Genomic DNA, 27,495 nt, shown 5'->3' with positions numbered 1-27,495 from the left:
CACAGGAAGGAGGGGACGGCGCGTTTGTGCCCAAGGTCCTCGCACAAGGAAGGGCACAGCTGGGAACAGAAGCCAGGTGGTCTGGCTACGGTGTCCATGCCCTCGACCCTGACGAGCTGCAGCCTCCTCCTGACCAGCAGCCAGCGCAGGCAGGTTCTGATGACCAGCCACCAGCACCGGCTCCGTGCCACCACCCAACGCGATCAGTGCAAGCTGACTCGGCAGCAGTGGGGACAAGGGAGTGGCTCCCGGAGCCACAGCATCCCTTCTTGCACTCGAAGGACCCCCACCTGATCTCCTCGGCAGGACTGTGGTATTTCCACTCGACGGGCTCGGACAGCGGCTCCAGCAGATCCTCGCGGCACGAGAGGGCGAAGTCCACCTTCACTCGGGGGTAGGGGCTCACCCTGCTGGCCTGCGATGGACATTCAGGACAGAATGACACCCACTCAGTACCGAAACCCTCACGGGTTCCTGAGACCCAGGGAGGAGCAGGACCCCATAGGCAGTGGGATACACCCATCGAAACCACGGTGGGATCCCCCACACCGGCCAGGACGGCTCGAATCAGGACAGCCGGTAACAAGCGCTGCCGAGATGTGGAGAAATCAGAACCTAGGACGTGCGTCCCGGGGGGAACGTGAGATGCTGCAGCCGCCGTGGAGACATCTGACAGCGCCTCCAAAGATTAAAACACAGCATTAAAATAAGACCCAGCAATTCCACTCCCAGGTATGTCCCCAAGAGAAACGGAGGACATATATGTCTATATGTCCCCACGAAAACCTGTGCATACGGTCCTAGCAGCAGTATTCGTCACTGACAAAAAGCAGAAACAACCCAAATATCCAGGAATGGACAGACGAATGGACAAACAAAAGGTGGTCTATCCATTCGGGGGGAAATCATCTGACAATACAAAGGAAGGAAGCACAGACACGCCATGACATCGATGATCCCCGAGAACAATATGCTCAGTGAAAGAAGCCAGACGCAAAAGACCACATATTGTATGACTCCATTTACAGGAAATATCCCAGAACAGGCTAATCCATGGACAGAAAGCGGACCAGTGGTTGCCAGGGGCTGGGGGTGGGGAATGGGGAGTGATGGCTACTGGGGACAAGTTTCCTTTCGGGGTGATGAAAATGTTCTAACGCAGACAGTGGTGATAGCTGCATAACTCCGTGAAGATGCTAAACACCACTGACTCAAGGGCTTAAATCAGTGAATCGCGTGGTCGGCGGACGATAAGTCAATAAAGCCGTTATTAAAAAAGAACAAGTTTCCAGGTCTCTGATGAGCATCCTACACTGGTGTCTACTGGAGTGCTTACCGCCAGGTTTCGAGACGAAATCTCCGCCCGGTAGCTTCTGACATCCTCCAAGTCCAAGGTGGCAGTGAGGACCTCCTGGAGAAGGAGTTTCAAGGAGAAAAGGTGACTTCCTGGGGTTTTTTTCACTCACTCCTGTAATCTGGCCACTTTAATAGGTGTGCCAAATTACACCCGGATGCGTCCCACCTTGGAAGGCAGGGACTGGGGACCCGTGGATTCCTAGGGGCTCAGGGAGAGGGGCGGCCAGTGTTTTGCCAACCAATAACCCTTCTCCCTTGCTGTTGCCCCCAGAATCTCTGTTGAACTCAGAACCTTGCCAGTGATCTGTTAATCATGGCACAGGACCCAATTTTGTCAATAAATGTCTGCTGGGAGCTTCTGAGAAGGCCTCTCTCTTCTCAGACACCCGAGAATCAAGGGTCCCTTTTCTACCTTTGAATGTGGCTGTGTGGAGGTGAGATGGCTGGAGCTGCTGCAGCCATTCTGTGACCATGAGGAGACACAACCCAAGAATGAAGCCAACACAGAGGAAGGCGGACCTGGAAACTGGCAGAGAGGTGAAGCCAGAGCCCCGGCAACCCACCCCAGGGTCCTAGCCTAGATGTGCTGCCTGTGCTATAGGAGGTGACACTGCCCTGCCTTTGACCCCAGCTGAGGTGGGGGGTTCTGCCACTTGCAACACATAGCACAAAACAGAAGGTCTAAACTCCCAGATGTCATTCCTTTCTTTATGAAAAAGCATTCCTAATCAAACTACGTTATTAGAATATGGTCTCATACACGCAAGCGTGGGACAGCAGGAACTGCTCTGTATACCACGGGTGACACAGGACGGCTGGGGCCCGTGGACCCAACGCTGCCTTTGTCAACCACGGGCCTAACGCAAGCTGGAAACATCTGCGAAGAGAATGGGAACAGGCGGCTCCCATGAGGTCTGCTTCTCCTGTCATTTGCCAAAGTGACAAGCCACCGAAGCCACCATGCTTCTGGCATGACAAAGCCAAGGGAAGCGAGAAGCCACAAGAAATGAAAAGCCCCTGGACGGCATGAGTCTTGACATGAGAAGAAGGCCCGTCCCACCTCTCCGGGACTAGGTGAGCCTCAACACCCACGGCGACTGAGGCCGCACACACCAGAAAGCCCATGAGGCCAGGAAGCCCGGGAGCAGCACGTGCCAGAGAAGAGGGTCGCCGATCTGTTCTGCGGAGCGGAGGGGACAGAAGGGGTGACTCTGTGAACCGAGTCTGTGCCATGAAATTTCTCCTGACCGTTTTGGGCAGATCACAGAGGATGCGTGCACAGGAGGGGAAGGCGAGGTCCTCAGATTTCAGTGTGACTGGAGATCACCAGAGTGGACCCCTGGGAGTCCATTTCAGGGCGGCCTGGGTGGGGCCGGCACCTGCAGGGACCTGCACACCTGCTTATCCCGGCGCAGGAGACCCCCGACCCACCCGCCAGTCAACGCTGCCACCAAGCTGCCTGCAGCTCTGATGTCCGGCCGAATGTGTTGGCCAAGCCAACCTGGACCGAAAAACAACTCAGCAGTCTCCAGGGACAGAGGGACACACGAGGCCATCTGCAGGAACCTGCTCTTTCTCTTTGACCCCATTCCGTCTTTATTATGGTTAATACTGGACAACAGGGGGCCTCTGGGGAACTGTCACTTGGAAAGCAGAGCCCGGGTGACAGCAACGAGGACGCTTTCACACGCAGAAAGTGTTCCGCCTGCTGCAGCCGAGTCTGCCAAACCCTCGCCTCCCCCCGGGGGGCAAGAAAACACGATGGGATTCTTTGCGAGGTTCCCTGCACTCAGCCACTTTGAAAGCGAAGTCTAATTTCTTAACCGCTTCCCTGCTGGCAATGCCAAGGTGGCCGCGGGAGGCATTGCACAAAAGCCCACTGGGGCGGATGAAAGGAAATGAAGGAACAGACGTGATGACAGAGGGCCCGGGAGAACTCACTGCTCTGTGGCGCGGGTGCGCCCTGCTCCAGCCCTGCCTGCAACTCGTTCTCCTGCCACGGCCTGCCTCAGTACATCAGCATTTCCAGCACTCGTGCCCCCAAGGACAAGAGCTGAAGACAGCGGGATGAAAGACGAGCCAGGCGACGCCATGAGAGGGAGCTCCATGGTCCCGGACCGTGCGACCCCTTCTGGGGAGAACTCAGTCCACCAGGGAGGCTGCGCAGGTCTGACTCCCAGCCTGCCCTCCTTGAAGTCCTCGCCCTCTGCCTTCTGCCCGCTCCACGTGCCTGCCAGCCCTCAGCACTTTTTGACGCTTTTTCTGAAATGCACTGCCCAGCTCCCCTGGACACACGTGGCCCGGCCCCCAGGTGGCTGGCCATCACCGTGTGCAGTGAGACCAGAGACCCCCGGAAGGAGGCCGTCCCCACCAGAACAGCATGGGGGTCTCCATCCCACCTCCCAGCACTCGTGGGCAAGGCCACGTAAGGCCTGCAAGTGAACATGTGCTGCCTTGACATCAGCCATGGCCCTCCCCACCCTACTCTCATGGGTGAGGTCCCCTGGCTGAAACCCTCCTCACCATGGGGACCAGGCACGGTGCCTGCTTATTCCCAGGTGGTGACTTCAGGTCCCGCCAGCCATGGAACTATTCACGCCAGCCAATCGCATCCTCCACGGGGTCACCCACCCTCTGGTTACTGCAAAGCCCCCTCCCCACGGCCCCTGCTTGCTCACTCTGCTCCCAGGTGCAGCCTCAGGCTGACCCCCTCGGCCTGGTGGCCTCCTCCCCCGGGCGGTGCGTGTGTGACTGAGAAACAGCTGTGGGTCTCACCTGTCCAGGGCCTAGTGCCGCGTGCTGTGTGAGGACCATCCCCTTAATCGAGGGGCGGGGACCCCTCCCTCACCGACAAGGCGAGGGCGAAGCGATCTAAGCAGGCGGGACACCCCACGGGGCCCCCACGAGACAGCCTGGTTCTGAGGGAGCAGAGACAATGGCCTCCGAACAACAGAACCGACTGGACTGGGCGTGCCCACAGTGGCACGCGAGCCCGCTCCTTACCACGTCGTCCAGAGAGAACTGGGATCCTTGAGCAAAAATGTGGCCGTTCATCGCGATCATGGCACAGCCGTCATAGTAGAGACGGTCCCCGTCACAGCCCTTCTGATTGGCCAACAAGTAAATCCCGCCGTTCTGGAAAAGGCAGAGCCAACAGGGGGCATGTCAGCTGTGGTCCATCCCTCCGCCTTCCACCGGCCCAAACACGGGAGGCTCTGCCGAGCCGGCTCACGCAGGCTTCAGACACCCCCAGCCCACTGGGTCACCGTCAGCGCCCCCAGCAGGGAAGGCACAGGTGTGCAGGACTGCCACGCAGCTGGACTGACTTGGCCTTCCGAGCACCAGGCATCATGCAAAACGTGTTTCTGCCTCCCGACAACCCCACGGGGCAGGCGCTGTCATCTCCATCAGAGGGGAGGAGAGACGGGGGTTCAGAAAGAACAAACTCCCACGTCACGAAGCTGGGATTCCGACCCAGCTCGGCTGAATGCACACCTGTCCCGGGAATGACCAAGCACCTTGGCCCTCGCGATGTCACACCACCAGCGAGAGTGACAAACTCATGGCATTCCCTGCTTCCGCCACGATGCCAACGGGCAAGGGGCACGTCCTGGTTCCCGGGCATCATGTCGCTTGTCTGGAAACACAGTGGGAAGCCCGGGAGCCGGACGGCTAGGGTGTGAGCCCAGCAGCCACTTGACCACCACATGCTGGCGTCCAGCTCTGGAGGGCGGGCATGACAGTGGCGTCTGTCTCTCAGGGCGGCTGCAAGGGTTAATGAGGTCGGGCAAGTGCAGCCCCAGAACGGAAGCTCGCGTATGCTTGTTGAGCACTGGCCGTGAACGTCCATGGTGCTTGGGCCACGCCCTGTGCTCGGCACTGGGGACTCGGGGGCGTGTGAGACAGACACAGCGCCCAGCCGGGGGCGCCCACACTCCAGCATGCCAGCCCGACACCTACCTTGGTGGTGGCCATGGTCACCAGGTCCACCCTGGCGTGGGCTTTGCGCAGCACGTGATGGCTGCCCGAGGCATTGGTGAAGATCTCCACGCCGTCCAGGCCCATGTCGACATGTGGGCTGCGGGCAGAGGCAGGTGAAGACAAGAGACTGGCTATGCTCCTGACCCGCCCTCCCGGCCCTGCAAGCCCCCGGGGATCGGGCAAGGCCACGATTCCAGGATGTGTGCAAACCCCTAGTCCTCCAGTTGGTCGTGCAGGGAAGGCGTCCACCGGATGCAGGGCGGGGCTCACCTGTGGGGTGTCCAGAGCTCCTCGCAGATCTCGCTCCCAATGCAGGTGTCCCGGGTGGCCAGCACCGCGTCTCCAAAGGGCACAGTTTCCTGTAGTTGGAGGACAAGAGTGCATGAGGCCCCTTGGCCATCGTCCTTCTGGGCTACCTACTGACCCAGGACCCCCCACGTCACCAGGAAGACTTTCACAAAGACTACCGTTTCGTCTCAAGCCCCAAATGAGTCCTTCCTCGGCGCGGAGCATGTGCAGCCCAGGTGGCCCAGTGCTAGCTGGCATCTCCTTGGCCGACCCTTACGGGCCTCCGGTAAGCCATTCATTAGCCAGAAGCCACGCTCTGAGCTGCCGGGGGGCTGACCGTGTCTGCCACAAACCGTGACTCAGCTCCTGGAGTTTCCACTGACACAAATTGCCATCGTCATCCTTGTGATTAATGATAACAGCTCTCATTAATCCAGGGTTACTCTGCCAGGCACGGCGCTGAGCACATCTACGTTATCTAGGCTCCTGACGGTTTCACCAGGGAGCATTCCCAGCCCTGCATCAGAAATGACCTAACTGAGTCTGACGAAGTCCAAGAAACCTGACAAAAGCCACCCAGCTCTCGAGTGGCAGGGCCGGAAACAGAACGCAGGGACGTCCTCCTCCGAGAGCCACATGCATCAACGCCGGGTGCTGGGAGCGCCTGGCAGGGAAAGAGCACCCCCGGAGGCTGCCGACAGGTCTCACTCGGCACTGAGATCAGTGTACGCTGACCGGGTACCGTGGGCACAGATGGGCTGACGTCCACAGACACCTCTGCTACCTGCTAGCTCGAGCCCAGCCTCGGCATGTCTTTCTGCGCCAAAATTACATCATGGTATTGCTGTGCTTGTGCTTGAGAAATCATCGCAGGAGGCCTGGATGCATCCCAGAGCCTCTCGTTTGGGTTCTCTGACCTTTGTGTGTTAACCCCTTCATCGCCAAGGGCAAGGACCGGGGCGCACGCCCAGCACTTTCTTCTCCGATGCCTCCTGCCACGGACAGTCACTGTTCACCTGTGGCATCACGGAGAGCCCTGAGCAGAGGACCCTGTGCTGGTGGTCGCGGGACCTGTGTGTCCCCTGCTCCCTGGCGCCTCGCAAACCTGACCCCAGGGCAGGCCGGGAAGCCTGACCCCGTCGTGCTGTGAGGACACCAGGACTCAGAGCAACAGGAGGGATAAAGACAGGTCTGGAACGGCGCTCTGGGACTGAGCCCGGGACACATGGTCCGGTTGTAGCGGTGTCAGCCCGTCTTCACTCGTTTCTTGAAAATGCCCCTGAACTGTCATCCACATTCATTTCGGGGCAATCGGTGCAACGTGCCCCCCGACCAATGAGACCCAGCAGAATCCTTCATGCTGCAGACCACACCCCCACGTTGGGTCAGTGGGTCACCAGTGGTATGTTTTTTAAGATATGACAGGATCGGTAAGACAGGAGAAAGGAGAATGAAAGTGGGGTGCGTCTCCCTGTAGAAGGATTGCTGCTGACGTGTTTGTTCCACACCCGCCCACACTGTGTTCCAGGTCACGATGATTTTAAAGTGTGCTCATTCCTGCAGTTCATGGTCAGAAAGGTCTCCAGGTCACTTGGGAGGTGATCAGACCAGGCTGACGGTCTCTTTCCAAACCTCAGCCAGTCCATCCCTGCCAGTGCAGAGGGCACTGAGCCCGAGCCCGCCTCTCGGAGCCAGAGCTGGTACCAGCGACTCAGTCTGGTTCCTGGACGGGGCGAGCTCAGCCCAAGGGCTCAGGGCAGCCACTGTCCACCTGGGAAGCAAGAGGCAGAGAGAGACCCACGATGGTAAAGAGGAAAATGGAGCTGGGGTCTGGTGGGAGTCAGGGGAGTGGTGGACCCCTGCCCCTCGAGCCTGCTCAGGTTGAGCCAAGGTCCAGTTGCGTTCCCGCTGACCCACTCTATCGGAGGCTCAGTACATCCTTATGAGCTACCCTGAGAGCAATAATCAGGGTGCAGAGGATTTGGTGTTCCAGGCTGAGCTGTGTCCCATTCAAATTCTTGTTAGGGACATGACCCCCAGCACCTCAGAATGTGACCTTACTGGAGATGAGGCCTTTAAAGAGGTGATTAAGGTGAAATGAGGTCACTGGGGTGGGCCCTTATCCAGTGTGACTGGGGTCCTTATAAGAAGAGGAGATCAGGACACAGATGTATGCAGAGGGCCGACCGTGTGAGGACACAGGGAGGAGACGGCGTCTACATGCCAAGGAGAGAGACCTCAGGGGGAACCAGCCCTGCCCACACCTGGACCTCAGCCGTCTAGCCTCTAGGACCAGGAGAGAATAAATCCCGCGGTTTAAGCCAACTAGTCTGGGGGACTTTGTTACAGCAGCCTAAGCAAATTCATACACTTGGCAACCAAGATGAGAAATGAGGCCGGAGGCAGAGAACTCGAAGGGCCCCCAAAGACCCCCATTGCACCCCCAGCTCCCAACCAGCCACGGGAAGGGGACAGAGCAGTGTTCCAGCTGTGCCCTGTAGGAGGAGGATGGATGAGGTCCCGAGTTAGGGCTGCAAGATCAAGCTCGATGGGCCTGTCCAGCCCGGTTCAGAAGACAAGATGGATTTCTGACGCAGGGTTTGCACAGAACGAACAGGCAGCCACGTGAAGTCTTCCGTGAGCTTTATAAGTAGAAAACCCCCAACTCGGCCCCTCGGGCAGCCCCCAGGTCCCAGCCCTAGAGGAAACAGCCCACTAAGCAGGGCAGGAGGCCCCCAGCATGCTCCCCGCACACACGCGCCAGCAGGAGCTAGAGAAGAGGAAGGGGGCAGGGACAGGAAAAGCGTGAGGGACGCACGAGGAAGGAGGTGCCCACTGAGGTCTGTGCTCCTGAGACCCCTCCCTGTTGGTCACAGAAACCCTGTTTCTCACGTACACCAGCTGAGGCGGTTTCTGTCATGTTGATCCCAAGGGCCTGGCCCCAAACGGTCCACCCATTGGCCTAGAATAGTGACATTTGGCCGAAAAAGGAGTTTTATTCCCAGAGACTCACCTGCTTTGTCAGGTCCTGGAGCATCCGGGGAAGAAAATATTCCTCTGTTTGCCTAGAAAGGAAAACACCACGGATCTGAGACAGAGCACCTCAGAAAAAAACAAAGAAAGGCATCCAAGTTTAAACAAAAATCCCACTGTCCAGTACTAACATATGCTCTAAACCCTCCATTTAAGCTAAAAAGAAAAGGATAAGGTGAACTGATAAAGCTCCCGTGTGCTCTACCAGGTGACACCAACACGCTCCGAGCTCTCCTGTCACCACCTGTCGGCTTCCACTCGCCGTGATGTACGGCGTTTCCCAGAGATGAGTCACGGGGATCATCCAAAAAGGAGTCCCATTTCCCCATGGAGAAATCCAGGTGGAATTCCTGACCAAAGTTGCTGGATCAGAAAGCTCATCCCGCATGAACTCAACATACACCTGCAAACCTATGTCATCACTGACATAACAAAATCACGGTCTAAGTTTTACAAGACGATGGAAGAATTTAACACACAACTTCAGTACGAGGCATCCTGAGCTGCCAAACAAAAAGGCAGAATTTTAAAAAAAGACGGTCTACAAAGTTGACCTCAAATAGGCTGTCAGAAGATGCACGATTAAGACACTCCATGAACTTATTTCTTTTTGCTTTCTTGGAATTCACGAGAACCTTCTGGGATGATTTCAGTTGGTCTTTTACTTAAGTCAATTTTAAAGGCTGAGATATTAAGAGGATGCCTTCTCTCCTCGCTAATGAAGGGGACAGGGACACGTAGGCACCCTGCTGACCTCCAAGCTGCCTGGCCATCCCACGCTAAGCATCGAATCCACCATCTGTAGGTTTGCTGATGGCCATGTTGCTGCACCCAAGTTCATTTTAAAGGGAACAGTCGTCCAAAGGTTTCTCCCTTCATCCTCTCCGTCCCCCTCAATCACACAAAGACCCACTCAGCACCAGACCAAAGCAAGACCACCAGGAAACAGCGCATGTTCGACCTCACTCTTTCTCACTCTCTGCTCCAAAACCAGCCGACACCTTGCGGGTGGCCGGTGCGGTTCATCACAGGTCATTGGAGAGCCAGGATATCATGAATAAAAGTCATGGCTCTAAAGCTTGTCACTCAAGCCTGCCTCGGGCTGGCCCAACCCATCTCCCTGGCTGTCTCCACACCTGTACCTTTCCTGCTCCGCACAGCTTGCGGTGCTCTCTGATGGGGTGCCCTTCCTCCACAGGAAACATCCTCTGGACAAAACCGAGCAGTGTATTCCTGCCAGGAAACCATTTTGGGGTCATGCCAATGGCAAGTCTTTTTTGGCCCCCCGGGAGCTACAAGGGCCCCTGTGACCCATTTGCTGCGCTTAGATTTGGGGGTCCACCTAAGAACATGAGGAAAATGAGCAGGTTCTTAAATTCTCTGCGGTCAAGAACTGGGTCTTGTTTCTATTTTCCGAGGAGGATCTGAACCTGTGACGTACTCCTCACTAAAGGGGAGATGCCGTGCACGCACTGTCCCCACTTTCACACAGCTCTCAGAGGGTAAAAGTCTCTGTCTTTTTAACTGTATCAGAGTGGAAGCATCTGGTTCTTCCAGCTCAAATGCCACCCCATCTGCAGGCACAATTAAACAGGCTTCAACATGAGACCTACACACACGTTACAAATGGAGGAAAAGGTGAACTAGAGATATATGTATATCCTCTCAAAGACATTAGAGACAACATAAACCCATAAAAGATCTCAAAGTAAAGATGATTGAACAATAGGAGATAAAAAGTGAGCTGGCAGGGCCGGTCCGGTGGTGCAGCGGTTAAGTTTGCATGCTCTCCTTTGGCAGCCCGGGCTTCCCCGATTTGGATCCTGGGTGTGGACCTACACACCGCTTGTCAAGCCATGCTGGTGCAGGCGTCCCACATCTAAAGTAGAGGAAGATGGGCACAGATATTAGCCCAGGGCCAGTCTTCCTCAGCAAGAAGAGGAGGATTGGCGGCAGATGTTGGCTCAGGGCTAATCTTCCTCAAAAGAAAAAAAAAAGTGAGCTTGCAAACTATGAAAAGCATTTGGAAAATTCAAAACATTTGTAAATACCAAAAACACCTCAGAAGCATCAAGGAGTAGAACAGATCCGACTGCAGACTCTACATAGAGGACAAATGTGGGGAATGAACCCACAAATAAGAGACAAACAGATGAACAGACAGCAGTGGTCAGAGAGAGGGTGAAAGAAACAGAAGACACACACGGAGACGTGAGACAGGGTGGGAGCTCGAGGCCAAAGGTGGGACAGGAAAGGCCACTGAGGTCAGCGTGGGACGCACAGCCTAGAAGATCAATAGACTTTTTTTCTGGATGAATTAAAAGGTCCCAGAGAAAAGACATCGAAAAAGAAAGCTTTGAAGGTGTCCTGGTGGAAAGCTCAGCTCAGTGGCTGCTCCACGGACAGAGGTCAGGAGTGGCCACGCTCTCAAGTAAGCACACACTTCCAGCTGATCCTTCAGAGCTTTATTTCCGAACATGCACTAAGAGCCGAGAGTCTTCCAGAGACCTGAAGAAAGCCCCATGGTCAAAGGCAGAGACCCGGATGAACAGAGAAAACAAAGGCATTCAGAAAAAACATAGCCAATGCAGGGAAAAAGTCCAAAAAACAAAAAACTGGTTAATACACTCAGAAGTAAAAGAGGATACTAAAAAAGACGCTTTATGAAAGAAAATAAAAGAAAAGGAGAAAGCGTTCTCGGAAATTAAAAATAAGATGGCTAAGTTTAGGGGCCGGCCCCGTGGCCGAGTGGTTAAGTTTGCGTGCTCTGCTTCAGCGGCCCAGGGTTTCACTGGTTTGGATCCTGAGCGCGGACGTGGCACCGCTCATCAGGCCACGCTGAGGCAGCATCTCACCAACAGCCACAGGAGACCCCTCAAACTGCATTTGAAACAATGAAGAAAAATTACGTTAACCTAGAATTTCAAAAAAACTCTGCACAAGTATTCATCACCTGGGAGAGTCAAATAAAGATACCTGCAGGCAGGCAAGGTCTCAAGACTTCACCTGCCGGGAACAGTTGCTTAGAAAGCATGATACTGTGATTTATAATAAGAAATATCTATTTGGTCTTCCTCCCATTCCTGGCACTGAGCTCTGAAAATGTTTGGAACTACCCAAGATGAGAGCATTCAAGGTGTCTTTTGTGATGACTTTTGGAAATAAGATGACTTTGGAAAGGCACCCCCAGATTGCCTAAGGATCGGGGCTGGTTGCCTGGGAAACCAACTAGTGATGAGCCAGGGAGGAGAGGGGACCGGAGGTTGAATCAATCACCAGCGGCCAATGATTTAATCAATCAGGTCTATGTGATGAAGCCTCCATAAAAGCCCAAAAGGACAGGGTTCAGAGAGCTTCCGGGCTGTGGAACTCATGGAGACTCGGGGAGGACAGTGCGCTCAGAGAGCACGGAAGCCCCTTCCTTTCCCCATCCCTCGCCCTGTGCATCTCTCGCATCTGGCTGTTGCTGTTATATGATTTTATAATAAACTGGTAATCTACTTAGTAACATGTTTCTCTGAGTTCTGTGAACCACTCTAGTAAATTACTCGAACCCGAGGAGGCGGTCATGGGAACCCCTGATCTATAACCCGTTGGGCAGAAATAGAGGTGACAACCTGGACTTGCGAGTGGCATCTGAAGTGGGAGTCGGTGTTGTCTTGGAGGACTGAGCCTTCACCTGTGGGACCCGAGGCTATCTCCAGGAAGACAGCGTCAGAACTGAGTTAACTGCTTGGCAGTGGTCAAATGGTAGAAAGCCACTGGAAGCTGTGTTCCAGCAAATGAATGACAAGAAAAAAACAGTCCATCCAGGAGGCTGATCAAACCTGGGGGAGAGGGAGAGGAATCCAGGGAACTGGGACTGGAAGGGGTGACAGCCCTGGAGCAGGCTGGCGACGGCGTGGGGCAGGAGCGCAGGACCGACCACGTGCCCGACGGGATGGGAGAAGCGTCAGGTGAGGCGGCGAGGGCAAGGAGAACACGGAGCACGGTTGACTCCGGGCAGGAGGAAGGGCAACATCGCAGGCTCAGAACAGAACCGCGGCTCGGCCATGACCTTCCACTGGGGCGAATCACGCAAACAGTGAGTGCAATGTCACCAGAAAACTTGGTGTGTGCATATGAGAAAGAGGATGCAGACAGAGAGGAAAGGTGGGGCTGTGCGTGCTCAATCCTGTTCTTCCAGAGCAGGAAGTCGTGATATGGCAATAGCTGCACTTGATTTAGAAATATGGAGGCAGAACCCAGAGGCTGGGGGGGAAAGGAGAAAAATGGAAAAGGGGCCACTACTGGGAAGCAGGGCTCGGAGACGGGGAGGGGGCAGAGTGAGGGGTGTTTGTTTTGTTATCAAGCTTATGAAATTATTTAGGACTTTTAAAACCATATTATTATATAAAAGAGGAAACTCCTTGTATATATAAAGGAAAAACCACTGAATGAATCTCAAAAGGCTCATGTTAAGCAAAAGAAACCAGTTATGAAAGCGTGTACACGTATGACTCCATTTGTATGAAATCTAAGAAAAGACAAAACTAAGCTTGGGGGACGGGATCCACTGGGAAGGGGGCAGAGAGGGCTCCGGGTGATGGAAATGTCTCTTCAGGGTAGTGAGTGCGTAAAGGCACATGTTTGTCAAAGGCAAAACACCCGAAATCTGCATATTTTATTGCATGCTATTTCTATCTCAAAAAATTTAAAAGTAAACATTATTCGATACATCATTCCTAAGTTTTAAAGAGAATTGTAGCCATATTATTCTTTGATACATCATTTCCTATAATACTTAAAGTGTCAGAGCACAGAAAAATTTTCTTAATATTTTTTTAAAACGCTAGTATAATACTGGCACCTATATCTGGAAAAGAGAGAAAAATCCTGAATAGACAGTAGCAAATTGAAACAAAGTTTAACGCCCCACATTCATCTGGAGTTTATTCTAGACACAGAGATTTACTCTCCATTCATCTCAGTGTTGCTAAGAAGATATCCGATACATTCAACATCCATTCTCAACTCATTTTAAAACTCCAAAGTAAAAATACCTAGAGACAGACATAAATCCGAAACCAAATGCAAATACAGGACGAGGTTTCCAAGTCAAGTCGGGAAAAAGACAAAAATGCCGGTTATCAAAGACACTGGTTCTAGAAATGACCTAGAACAGTGTTCTAGAAATGCTGGCCAACAAACGCTCTTAGGAAAATGAACTGCCAGATGTAACTATCGAAAAAGGGGAAGTCAAATTAGCTGTACCATATAATTTCTACTTGGAAAAAAAAACTAAGAAAAATCAACAGAATAACTAGCAGACACAGCAAGAGAACGTAGTAAGGTGGTCAATTTCAAAAGCAAAAGACAAAAATCTAAAGTTTTCCCACATAAAAATATGAACCACTTAGAAACGTAATGTGAAAGATTCCATTCACAACAGTAACGATAATAAGGAAATAAGAATAACTGTGATAAGATAGGGCAGGGCTTCTGCCCTGGGGATGATGTCGTCTCCCCCCCCACCCCCCGCCCAGGGACATGTGGCAATATCTGGAGACAGTTTTGGTCGTCACAGATGTAACGGGTGGAGGCCAGGACGCTGCTCTGCACCCTTCTGTGCACAGGACAGACCCCCACCACAAGGATGACCCAGCCCCAGAGCAGCAGGGCTGGAGCTGAGAAACCCTGACACGCAGGGTGACCCAAGACGTAAGTGACACTACACTTAAAACGATTGGTGATGGGTGACGGATGATTGACAGTTTTACGTGATCTGTGATCACTTGGCTATCATTTAATTGGCAGCATCAAAACAGCCATATCCAAATGACAGGTACCAGGAGGCGGGGATTTTGCCCCGAATTCTCGTGTATCTCCCCCACGATCTGCACCGAGGTGACGCCCGGCAAAGATGCTTCATCAACATCCAAGGAGCTGTCACAAAGCACGACCGGGACTCACCGACTCCTGGACCACGGGGTGAACCAGCGCAGCTCTCGGTAGTTGCCTTCATTGGCCAAGGCCATCTTGGGTCTGATGAGCAGGATCCTCCTGCAGGCAGAGGAACAAGACTGCTCCTGAGACGACCACGCCCGGGAGCAAGGAGCAGCGCAGGGGTCCGTCCGGCGCTGACGGTCGACGACAAGAGCAGCTCAGACCCAGCAGGCGTCCACCGTGCAGTCAGCTGCCCGGTCTGCGAGGGAACATACAGGCCCGCCCTCCCTTGACTGACCTGCCGGCAACAGGGCCGTGTGTCCCCAAGCCCCACCCTGAGGTCTCTCTCTTTCTAAGACCTGAAGGTGCCCACGTCAGTGGCGGCAGGGACCAGGAACAGTGCCACTCGAGTCACCTGCCTGGTGCCTCGGCCCTCACTAAGGATGGGCCTCCAGAAGAGGCCTCCCAGCACATGGCTCGCAGGGGCCCTGCCACTGGGCACCAGCATGAGTGCCGCAGTCCCCGAGAGTCCGGGCAAGGCACGCAGGCCCCCTGCTCCTGGGGCCACCCACCTGTTGAGGAAGATCACCCTGCAGTTGTAGCGGACATTTCGGTGCATCACGGGCCTGCAGAGAGAAGGGACGCACACGCTCATCTGCACACAGCAGGAGCAGCCCTCTGTCTGCACACGAGCCTTCCTCGGGTCCCTACAGGGAGTCAGGAGGCTCCTCGGCAGCTTTCTCAAATCACAGTTAAACACAAGCCGAAACGCTGCTGCCTCGGCGGAGACTCTAAAACGGGAGAGAATCTCCTAACAGGAGCACAAACTCGCTCCCTGCTCAGGGCTCCTCCTTCTCCTCCTGGAATGTTCTCAGATCTTCCAGTGGCCACCTCCCTGCTTTGCGACCTGCCACCGGCCGGCCGTGTCACCCCTCCACCCCCTACTGGCCTCCTGCACCAGCCCCTGCGCTTTCCCTATTCTCCTTCAGAGCACTTCTCCCGACCTGAGGCCCTTCTAGAACGCAGGCCATGGGGCAGCGGCCACTGGCCCAGGCACTGCCGGTTCCTCACGCCCAGGGCTGGTGCCAACGGCTCTGCTCACCGCTGTTAAAAGGGCGGGCTTGGAGGTCGGGGCTGCAGGGCTGACCCCAGCCCTGCACCGGCTAAACCACCCTGACCTTGGTTTTTCCTCCCGATGTGGATGAGAGGACAGGATGCGGTGGGCGCCCCCGTCCTGCCCACAGACACGGACAGCCACCTGAAGCCCTCGCATCATCACGGTTTCCATTCCCCACCGGAGCCAAACCAAACCACGCTCCTGTTCGCATTGCAGGAAACGCGTGCGCAGCATGAGGGAGACACATATTTTAAGTAACACAGACACCTACGGTGAATATCTGATTTCTAACTAAATGAGCCTCTCTCGCAAAAACAAACGAAAAGCACTACAGAAATTTAAAGCTTAAAACATAAAATTAAATAGCGAACACACAAGGAAAAGTACTTTTCTCATGACAGGCTGACATCTGTGGGAGGAGGTCACGGAAAGGACAGGACCACTGGCTGACCCTCGAGCTGGACCCAGGCAAGTGCAGGCTCCACCCCTCCCCTGTCCTTGGAACGTGTGGTCCCCTGGCCTTCCCGGTGCTGGAAGCTGCCCACAGGACACAGCCTTGAGAGAGTGACGTGGCACGGAGACCATCTCGATGGGGGGAGTCACTGAACCCAGGTAAAGCCTCTATGTAAACTTTTAGCATGCTGGCAAGAGGACGCAGAGACTCACTCGTCTTGCATTCGCCCAAGACAAGCCTTCTGCGTCAGTCCCCTTGCTTATTAAACCCGCCACCCACCCATCTGGACTGAGGCGCCTCTCTCTTCCGTCTCTCCTTGCCCTCCAGGTACGGGGGCCCATTTTGGAAACCAAGCACACCTTTCATAGCTAAAGAACTCTTAAATTACACACAAACGCTTCAATTGTAGCCAAGAGAATGAGTAAATGGCGCCCCAAATGACCAATAAGCGGAAAAAATGTTCAACTTTGTAAGTAATGAAAGCAAATAAATAAGATAGTTCTTTTTTTTTTTTTAACTATCCATCACTCTAACATCTTCTTTATTCCGTTTGTAAGAACAAATCCCACGTGATCAAGGATACCGCGCCTCCAGCCACAGAGCGCGGGAACGGGACTGGACGCCTCGTTCCTGGAGAGCATCTTGGAAAGACGATTCGAGATGGCAGACGTCAACAACATCAGGATAAAACTGTTGTTTTGTTCAGTGGAGGTTACAGATGCAGATAAATGCTAGATTTCAAAAGAAAAATATCTTCTAATATGACTGCTAACATTTTAAGGGTAAAAACTGGAAAAAGAAAAATGGTATTATAAATTCAAAGCCAGCAGAGCAAAGTGGAGCAAAGAAAACAAATAAGCAAAAAAAAACAAAAAAAACAATGTCTAGGAAACTTAATAATTAGGTGAGAAGAATCGGTCCATCTGGTAGGGTGACGAATGGCCCCCTAGTAATGTCTACGTCTTAAATCCTAGAACCTGTGAACATGTCACCTTCTATGGCAAAAGGGCCTTTGTAGGTGTGATAACTAACTTACAGATCCCCAGATGGCGAGAGGGTCTGGACTACCTGGGGCTGCCCGATGTAATCACAAGGGTCCTTATATGAGGGAGTGACATCAACCCTGATATCAGTTCCCCCACATCAAGCCCAGCATACGTGCAGTTAAAACCAAAACACTCTTTCCCTGCTTAATCCCTGGCTTCCTGGCTCCAGAATCCACTATCCTCCATGGAGACAGACCCCGCCAAGGACAAGCACCTGGATTTGTTATCTCCTCCCTGCAAGGAGCTACAGGCTGGTGGGAAAGCTGCTGACCAGCAAGGTCACGGGCTCCCTCCTCTCTGCAAGAGTCTCAAGGCCAAAGGACAAGCTAGTGGGAAAGCTCCAACCACCAAGGCCATATGCTCCCCGTCCCCTCCCTAAAATCCCAAATAAAAACCCTTCCTTTTAGCTTTTTGGGGAGTTTGGGATTTCAGCGTTAGCTGCCCATTCTCCTCGCTCAGCACTGGGCAATAATAAAATTCCTACTTTCTTCCACTACACCTGGCGTCACAGATTGGCTTGCTGTGCAACTGGTGAGCGAACTCACTTCAGGTTTGATATCAGGAGGAGGTGAGTCAGAGAAGGAGATGTGAGGATGGAAGCAAGGATCAGACTGATGCATTGCTAGCTTTGAATGTGGAGGAAGGGGCTGCGAGCTGAGGAACGCAGCAGCCTCTAGAAGCTGGAAAAGGCTGGGAAACAGATTCTCCTCCAAGAGACTCCAGAGAGAACCAGCCCTGCTGATCCATTTTAGCTCTGACCCCTCGAAAAATAAGACAAAAAAGCTGTGTTTTATATTTGTGGTGATTTGTCACAGCAGCAATGGGAGACGAACACAGTCCACGTATCACAAATTATAATAAACGTGAACAAATTGGATTAAAAATCCCACAGATGTGCTGCTTAAGAGACACCCTACCAAGCAGATGTCACAGCGAGGGTGAAATGAAGTGGCAGAACACACACCAGGCAAAAACCGAGAGAAAAAAAGCAGAGGTGGCAACGTTCACATCACATAAGACAGAACTGAAGGAGTCAAGAGAAACAACACAGAAGCCCATCAGCGGGCTGTGGTTACGCACGGTATGCATCAGACACATACACAGACACAGCACTGGGCCTGAGGCCTACCCGTACCCCCTACATCTGTGGAACCTACACCATATGAAACCTACACCTACAGAACCTACACCATATGGAACCTACACCTACAGACCCTACACCATATGGAACCTACACCTACAGAACCTACACCATATGGAACCTACACCTACAGACCCTACACCATATGGAACCTACACCTACAGACCCTACACCATATGGAACCTACACCTACAGACCCTACACCATATGGAACCTACACCTACAGAACCTACACCATATGGAACCTACACCATATGGAACCTACACCTACAGACCCTACACCATATGGAACCTACACCTACAGACCCTACACCATATGGAACCTACACCATATATACCTATACCTACATACCTTCACCTATGGAACCTACACCATATGGACCTACACCTATGGAACCCACACCATATGGATATATACCTATGGAATTTACACCTATGGGACCTGCACCATCTGGAACCATATGGTTGGCATGTCAATATGGAGTGACGTGGAACCATCTCAAGATTTGCCATCACGTGAAGAAAGTGCTATACGTGACAAAGTGAGCACTATGCTCCCACTGTGTAAAGTGTGTCCACACGTGCATAGCTGCTTTTGGAAAAACATACCAAAACCGCTTCCAAGAGCTGCCTCCGGTGGGGGAATTAGGTGTGTGCAGCTGGGAAGGAATAAACCCACTTCTCCACAAAAGGCCTTCGTATCTTTCGAAACGCACAGATTCCACATCCCTGACGTGAGGATGGCGTTGGCTACATCACGTCCTCGAACTTCCCCCTTTCCCGAGCTCACCTTGTCACACGCTCACGGTGGCACTTACATTCCCACATCGCAGATGATATCGCGAGTGACCGGAGATTCCAAAAGGGCAGCCAGGACTTGCAGCGAATGCAAGAGGGTGTCCGACTCGTAATAATGATCCCAGCACCCGTAGCCGCTGCAGAGGGAGGGAGCAGACAGGTGAGCCCCAGAGATGTAGCAGGTGCACCCAGGGTGGGGGTGCGGGCAGGGGCCTGTGGGCCAATCAAGTCGGAGTGTGCAGGGCTGCGACTCCAGCCTTGCTATCTTCCGACAGCCTCCGGCATGACTCGGCTGTGTAGCAGAGCCAGGATCACTGCCACAAAAACCCATGCATTTTATGGGAAATTAAGAAACATGAGGCCCCTGCCCATTTCTCTTAGTTTTAAGCTACTGTGAGAAATTCTCTCTCGTGTCAAAATGTGTCTGCTCTTGGAATTTTTTTTTAACCTTTAATGTGGCCCAAATCACACTGCTCTACAAGAAAAGGATGCAAAAGAAGCAAAGCTGACCCCCCAGGAAAACATTCTTCGGGCAAGGAAGGTCATTAATAACCTCTCAAAATGCCGCTCACATAGCTGCCCTGAGCTTCTTGCTATAGATATTTGCAAGGGGCTGAATGGTGTCCCCCAAAAAGGTATGTCCGCGTCCCAACCTCCGGAACTGGTGATTGTGACCTTATTTGGATAAAAGGTCTTAACAGATGTAATTAAATTAAGGGTCTCAAAATGAGATGATCCTGGATTATCTGGGTGGGCCCTAAATCCAATGACAAGTGTCCTTACAAGAGACATAAAGAGGGGAAAAGGCTGTGAGAAGACGGAGGCAGTGACCGGAGCGATGCAGCCATAAGCCAAGGAACTGGGAGCTGGAAGCACAAAGAGGCAGGAAGAACCCTTCCCTAACCCCGTCAGAGGAAGCAGGGCCCTGCTGACACCCAGATTGTGGACTTCTGCCCTCTTAAACTGTGAAAGAATAAGTTCCTACTGTTTCAAACCACCCAGCTTGTGGACTTTGCAACAGCAGCCCCAGAAAACACATGCAACGCTCAACGATCTCACAAAGCGTGAAGACCGGTTGAGAGCCATCTCTTAGGATGGGAGTTCCCATAACAAAATGCAGAGCATCTAGAAACCTCTTCTAAATCTTCCACAAGTTTTCCTTCCTACTGCCCAGCAGCCAGGGAGTGGTGTTTCAAACGCTGAGCAAACTTTGCACACACGAACAGAAATCCCCAAAGTGGCACACGCCATTTTTAGTGCCTGGAAAAGCATTCCCCTCGGCCTTTGGCTCTGGTTCTTGATGAAAAGAGGGTCAAGGAGATGCCCCGTGAGGGATGGAGATCCAGGATGTCCTCTCCTCTCCAGCAGACAGACTCCTGTTTCATGGATTTTCGCTCCCTGGTAGCGCCCAGGCCACACGTGACACCAAATAACAAGGCAACACCAGACGTCTTGCTGCCTGATGTCCAGCCATCAACTGACCTCTCACTCCTTTGGCTGCCCGGCAAACAGAAGGGCATTTTATAACGGGGGCGATCAGGAAGTGCCCGCGGCCCATTGTGGGTGGCAGCCCTCCATCGACAAAGCCTACAAAACTGGCTCAAAGAAAACAGCCGGCCTTTCTGGGGCAGGACCTCTACATCCATGAGTCAGCCCTGGGGGGCAGCGGCCCCTCATTCTCCTTCCAGGTGCCCCTTCTGGGGTGGGAGCTGGACTCCTCACCAGCAGGGACAGCAAGAGGGTATACTCGGTAAAGGATATGACTTTCCTCTCTGTCAACGGGTGCAAATAACAAATGTGAGCTGGCTCGGCACAGTCTAAACCGCATGGAGCCCAGCTCAGCTGGGCCCTTAACCCTGCTTGATGTGAATACACCATCCTGGGGAGGGAGGTCGGGGAGGGCGGGGCATGGAGAAGACGACAAAGAAAGGCATGAGGAGCTAATGTGGAAGTGTCTGGACGGGGATGATGCCAGGAGGGCTGGGCTGTTACTGCAGCCCCTCCAGAGGGAAGGGACAGACAGAACAGAAAGATGAAGCAGGCGTTCAGGAGCAGAGGTAACTAAAGCTACCCAATCTTAGGCAACCAGGATCCCAGGGCCCGGGCAGGCAGACAGGGAACTTCTTAGAGAACAAACCAAAGGAGGGGTGTCGATGCTCTCAGATATTACGGGAGACACAGCCCGCGATGACGTCAGGATTCCAAGGAGAGAAATCAGCGTAACAAGGACAACGATCTGGAATGGACGGAAAAGTTGCCTCAAGGACTAATCCAAAAACATCCGAGAGAAGGCAGTGTCTGCTTACACTAACTCCAGAAACAAGAAGGAAGCGAGGCGGGGGCACAGGCAGAGGATGGACTTCAGACTCCACAATGGGGCAGGAGCAGCAAAGACGAAAGGAACAGCAGCACTGAGGGCAGCCGACGGCCGAAGTCAGAACAGAACCACAGCTGCGGGAGACTCACCGTGTGGCAGCCAACTGATTGTTATTGAATAAGAGACAAGAAGAGAATCAAGGAATCAGCTTTCCCGATTATGGCAAAAAGGCAGAGCAGAAGGGATCGCCTACGCTCGCTTAGGGAAAGATGCTGAGACCACTAAATGTAACCTGTTCACGGCCAAGTGTGCAAATGACGACCAGGGAAGCATGGTGGTAAAGGAGAAGCAGCCCAGCTTTGAAATCAGCCGTGGCCTCATAGAACTCACCTCCTCTGGTTACTCTGCACAGGAACCTAGGATCACCCGGCCTTGCTGGGCCTCCTCTTGGTCGATGGCACTAAGCAGGCCCACTCACAGGTTTCTGATGGCCTCCTAAACGGACCCGCAGAGCCGCAGCTCTGAACACCAGCTCCCAGTGCGGTGGAGGGGAGCTGATGCACACACCTCTACCTGCCCACCCAGGGGTGTCTGTGTGTTCTGTTCTCACCATATCTCCAGTTCTGGTCCAAGCCTGTATCTTGCTCCTTTGTGTTTGGCAATTTCGATACCTACATGTACAGAGAAAGAAAGGGGCAATGTCAGCACCTACAGCTTTGTCAAAGGCTGTGGTAGGTAGGATAAAAAAAAAAAAAAAAACAAGGAAAAAACCACTCCACCATCTCCCAGAGCCTGCTTACACCTGCAAGAAACGAGAAACTCGCAGGGCCCGCACGGCGGACCCTGAGCACCATGGAGGAAGAGGACGAAGTCACATCCTGACAGTTTATTCACAAGCAGATGCAACCACGTGCAGGGAGGAGGCGGGACCTACAGCGGCACCAGCCCCGGGCACAATGACCTGTGGGTTCAGGCAGCAGCTTCTGGGTGCAGTCCAAGGGGGACAGGCCAGCTGAGCAGAGGATCAGCTCTGGCCACCCAAGACCGCCCCTCGTCACCCCAATTAGATTTGCGCTGACCTCTGATGAAATGAAACCAGGCTGATATCGAAAAAATAAAAAGGATGAAAGTCCAAGGCACATGGCTGATAAGATGTCCTCACTTGAATCATTTTTTCACATTTCTGCTCTTGGAAAACCCTCTTGCAGGAAGCTGCTCAGTACAAGAGAATTGGGATGGCCACACTCGCAGGGCTGCCCAGGACGGCCCAACGCTAGGGGTTAAGTATGAATAGTGCAAATGAATAGTGCAAACTTTCACTCCTGAAAGTGAGCAATAATTACATGGTGAATCCATGTGGCCACACCCTAGTCTCTAAGCTCACGGGCTCACCCCTTATTCCACTTCCCTCTTTGGGCCAGCTTCCCCAAATGTCTGCCCCCCAGGAAGCTTGTCAGGCACCAGAGACCACTCACTCTAGGACACTTCTTCACAACAGCATCCCCGGAGGCTGGCGACTCTCCCCTTAAATGCCTCCGAGGATGGGCAGCTCAGCTCTAGATAAGCCACTTGGGACCCCAGAGATCTCTGAAGACAGGTACGCCCCAGCCCTCCCCCTCTCCACTCCTCGGCCAGTCAGGCTTTTCTTACTACGTGCACACACCACGTGTCCTCAGGCACTGTAACCCCCGCCCCCCATTCTAGAGGAGGACCTGGGCACTCACACGGTCGTGGTCATCATTATCTTATCTGTCCCCACGCCCACCGCTGCGGGTTTCTGCAGGGCAAGGTTGCGCGTGCGTCACGAGCAAGAATGGACCTTCGCCCCTCCTCCTGTCCCCCTCCCCCCGCCGCCCCCAAACTCACTCTTTAAAATCCTTTGCAAATTGCCCTCGAAGTCCAGCGCCCACTGGTTCAGCGAGCAAGTGGCCACGGTCACCTTCCGGCCCATCCTGGCCGCAGTCGCCTGTGGAGGAGGCCGGCCGGACAGTGGGTCCTCCCGTCCTGGGGAGACCGGCGGCCCTGGCGCGGGCCCTTCCGGGTCGCCCCGCCCCGTCCGGCCAGGCCTGGCGGGGACTGGACCGCGGAGCCCGGGGTCAGGCCCCGCCCCCGGATCGCCCCGCCCCGCCCCGCCCCGGAGCTGCCCGCCGCGCCTGCGCAGAAAGGAGGCCCTTCGCACCGCGGGTCCCGGGCGAGCGCGCTCCCCGGCCCGCTGACCCGGCGCCCCCTGCACCCTGAGCCGGGCGCGTGGGAGAGTCGCCAGGTCCTGGGGCGCAGATGGACGGGCATGCCGCCCAGTTGTTCCCACCCCTCTATTTTATTGCACACCTCCCCACAAACTGCACCATAATGTGCTTCTGCTTCTCGATTTTTTTCCTGCAATTAGATACATTCTTTTCATTGTTTTTCTGCAGTTTGGCGCTCGATTGGAGGAATAAAGCACACTTTACCCATTCAATAACGACAGCCATTTAAGTTATTAGCAGCGTTGTGTCAACACGCACGCGCTTGCACACACATGCGCTGCTATTTCCATTCCGATAGGTGTCTCCCTCGGAGCCACCTATGGTTTCTCTACGCCCGTAGTTGCCAGTTTCTCCCGGGCTTGCACCTCCCTGCAGCTTGCCTGCGTAGAAGGATGTGCACACGTTCAACCTGACTAAATATTGCCAAATTTCTTCCCCGAAGCGTTGGTACCTGTTCACCACCAGCAGTTCTTCAGGTTTTCTTTTCCCATTGCACTCTCTAGTCCACTTAGGGTAGGAATCAATTTTTTTTTCCTCCAAAGGACTAAGTGGCTCATCATCATTGATGGAATAGTCCATCTTTTTCTCCTGGTTTGCGATGCCACCTCTGCCATCCATACACCGGTTTTCACACTGTCAACTTAAAAAGCAAATTTGCCTGTTATTTTATCTCAAAATGAGTTTATTCAGGATTAGCCAAAAAGAATTGCAATTCGGGACGTGCATGCTATGGCAAACCATAGGCAGATCCTGAAAAGAAAGAAGGGGAGCCGCTTTATGGAGATGAAGACGGAGTATGGAGGGGTGTTCTAACTGGGAAGTCTATTAGGGGACAGTAGCAGTTCAGGGCCGCAAGGGCTGTGCATTGGCTGGGCTGCTGCCGGATGGGGAGAGAAATCTACCTTCAAGTAAAGTAGTTTTACTTCCTGTCCAAGTTGACAGCGCACGTCTCATCCTGGTCGGTGTAATTGATGATGTGCTAGGGCGTGAGGGCTCCCCCTACACGCCCTCCCGACTCCAATTTAGTTAGGGTTTCTTTTATTAATTTCCACACAGTACAGGATCATAACTCAATGAGTGAGAAAATCCATTAGTCTGTACTGACAAAAAAATTAAACTAGGGAAGTTCTTTACAGAAAAACGACAACTAATAAACGTTGAAAGGATGATGAAATCAGAAAATCACCCCTTTGCACCAAGAAGTAAGTGATTCAGGCCAGAGACATTAAATCTAGATGACTGGGTGAAAGGTTATTAGGAAGCAGCCATCTCAAAGGATCCACAGGTTGGCCATCAATCATGAGAGGAAAAAGGGAGAGTTCTGGCAGAAACCACCTGAACCACACAATCAAACTTACCATCGACCATGGGGCACAGAGACACTGCCTTGCTCCTGATGGGATGCGTGAAGGCATGTGTTGACACAAAAAATCAATAACGCAACTATAGATAAGAGAGACATTTCAAGAGCTAATGTTGACAGCTAGCCCAGAAGTGTTCTCTTCCCCCAGGGAAGAAAGCGCTCCAGAGAAGTGTGGTTTAGAGTGCGATTATATATTGTTTCAGAACAAAGAACCTATTGCAAGCATGACAGGAATACAATTTTTTATCCCCAATGTCACAAGGATATGTTTTGCTGAAGTTTAGCACATACCCAGCAGGTCAACTTGACCTTGGTTCTCTGGGAAGAAAAGCTTATCTTCAAAGAAGTGCTGGCACTGGCGTCAGAGAGAGGGAAATATTCATCCTAGATTTAGTGAGTGTGTTCTTTGGGAAAATGTTTGAAGCAGATGTACAAGGCAGGAGTGGCGGGCCATAAATCAGGCTGCTCTGGGAAAAACAAGTTTTAGGCCAAATCAGGGTTAAACCAGAATGGCTCCCCCATATACCTCAATATGTGCAAACTTACTATTTTCGTCACATATGGGACCGGCCCCGTGGCCAAGTGGTTAAGTGCCCGCGCTCTGCTTCGGTGGCCCAGGGTTTCGCTGGTTCAGATCCTGGGTGCAGACGTGGCATTGCTCATCAGGCCACACTGAGGCAGCATCCCACATGCCACAAGTAGAAGGACCCACAACTAAAAATATACAACTATGTACCGGGGGGCTTTGGGGAGAAAAAGCAGGGGAAAAAAAAAAAACCAACAAGGGCCATCACGTGACATCACCTATTATATAGTATATTATCCTGCCTAAAAATGCAGAATCTAAATGCAAAGAGGAGGAAAACGGCCGAATCCAAATCGAGATAGGCTGAAAAAGCTAGCCTTGACTCTGCAAAAGCCTCATGGCATGAAAGAATAAAAAGATACAATAAAACAAAATATAAAGGCTGGGGCAGGCACTAGACTGAGGGAGACTAAAGGAGTTGGGACCACTCGAATGCACCCTGCAGGTTCCGGATTAGATCCTGGGTTTTTAAAAAGAGCTGTAAAGCACATTATTGGGATAATCAGGGTAAGCTGAATACCGACAACATATTAGATAACAGCATTGATGTTAAATTTCCAGAGTGTGGTCATTTTATTTTGGTAACGTAGGAGAATGTCCTCGTTTTCAGGAGATGGATACTAAGTATTTAGGAGGAAGGTATCATCTGCCAGATAATTAACAGTTGAGAAAAAAAGGAGGGGGATACACACACACACACACACACACACACACACACACAGAAATTAAATGTGGCAAACTGTTGAGAGCTGCTGAATCCCAGGATATGGGTGCTCACTTTACTATATCTTCAACTGCTTTTTTGAATACTTATATTTATTTTACTTATACTTATTTTATTTTTAATACTTAATAATACTTATACTTATTTTTCAAAATAAAAACCTGCAGGAAAAAAATGCAAACGTTTCTGTGAGGGGCACAGAGACCAGATCCAGGCTTCGACCAGATCCCTCCGCCAGGAAGGCTTGACGCCCAGGATGTTGGGAGTAGGGTCAGCAGACCCCTTTGGCTGCCCACCCCTCCAGAGGCTTCCTGGGCTGTACAGCTGCCCTGCCCAAGGTCATGCCCTCAGAAGGGTGGCCCGTGTCCAGTGACCGATGGAGGCAGGGGCATATGGTTTAGCCGTCCCTGCCAGGGGGACAACTCTGAGGGGCTCCCTTATCACGGGAGCTTCCCCATGTGGTTGACCCAAGCCAACGGGTTTGCACTGACACTCATCTTCTCCCTCTGCCCACTCTGCTGCTTCCTCCCTATCCATCTCTGCACAGGCGTGATCCCTACTCTAAACGCCAGCTTCAGGTAACTTCCTGGGGAACCAGACCTCTGATGGCAGGGAGCCCTCCCAGACACCCCAAAATAACACTGCTACCCACACACCCAATCTCTTACTTGCTTTAATCTTCTCCAACCCACTTTTCACCATCAGACACCCTAGATACCTATTCGATTGTTTACTGACTACTGCCGCCCCTACCCCAACGTGCACCCTAAGAGCGGCGATCTTGTCTGTTTTGCGCGTGGCTGCGGACCCAGCACCTGGACACTAGATGCATAGTGTTTACCGCGCGCCTTTGAAGCTTCTTTGGCAGAAGAGGAAACAGAGCACGGGGAGCTAAGGAGCTTACCCACGACCACCGGCGGAGGACTGGCCGGGCATTGCTGGGTCCCAGTGGGGCTCACGTGGACGCCCCGGACCAGACCCCGCCCCCACCGGGCCAGATCCGGGGGTCGGGCCCTGGGCCGTCAATCTCCACGCCGCCGCCGCCGAGTGGCGCGCACTGAGGCGCTAAGTCAGCTCAGGGGGTGGGGCGAGGCGCCGCGGCCAATCGCGGGGCGCAGGG

General features: G+C 53.0%; 1 protein-coding gene across 10 annotated transcripts in view; it reads right to left on the bottom strand.

Moving 5' to 3' along the window:
- Positions 1–27,439, bottom strand: part of NADSYN1 (NAD synthetase 1) — a 41,437-nt gene extending 13,998 nt beyond the window's left edge. For 6 of the 10 annotated variants that reach the window (XR_011495220.1, XR_011495219.1, XR_011495221.1 and 3 more), the window contains exons 1-11: positions 23,323–23,532; positions 22,067–22,127; positions 19,160–19,276; positions 15,156–15,209; positions 14,611–14,700; positions 8,639–8,690; positions 5,608–5,696; positions 5,317–5,434; positions 4,360–4,491; positions 1,337–1,411; positions 291–415 (exon numbers count right to left, since the gene is read on the bottom strand). Coding sequence is in view for 6 of the 10 variants with exons in the window: in XM_044749803.2 (XP_044605738.1) it covers positions 291–415; positions 1,337–1,411; positions 4,360–4,491; positions 5,317–5,434; positions 5,608–5,696; positions 8,639–8,690; positions 14,611–14,700; positions 15,156–15,209; positions 19,160–19,276; positions 22,067–22,127; positions 23,323–23,407 (998 nt within the window). In the remaining 4 variants the exon portion in view is untranslated. Of the gene's footprint in view, positions 1–290; positions 416–1,336; positions 1,412–4,359; positions 4,492–5,316; positions 5,435–5,607; positions 5,697–8,638; positions 8,691–14,610; positions 14,843–15,155; positions 15,210–19,131; positions 19,277–22,066; positions 22,128–23,322; positions 23,533–24,153; positions 24,343–27,279 lie in introns of those variants that run through there. The other 4 variants (XM_044749804.2, XM_070488381.1, XM_070488380.1 and 1 more) reach the window with 4 other exon arrangements.
- Positions 27,440–27,495: the final 56 nt, after the last annotated feature.

Source organism: Equus asinus, chromosome 17 (assembly GCF_041296235.1).
Source record: "Equus asinus isolate D_3611 breed Donkey chromosome 17, EquAss-T2T_v2, whole genome shotgun sequence".
In the NCBI taxonomy this organism is placed as follows: Eukaryota; Metazoa; Chordata; class Mammalia; order Perissodactyla; family Equidae; genus Equus; species Equus asinus.
Note: the sequence above shows the minus strand (reverse complement) of the source record. Positions and strands in the feature narration are given on the sequence as shown.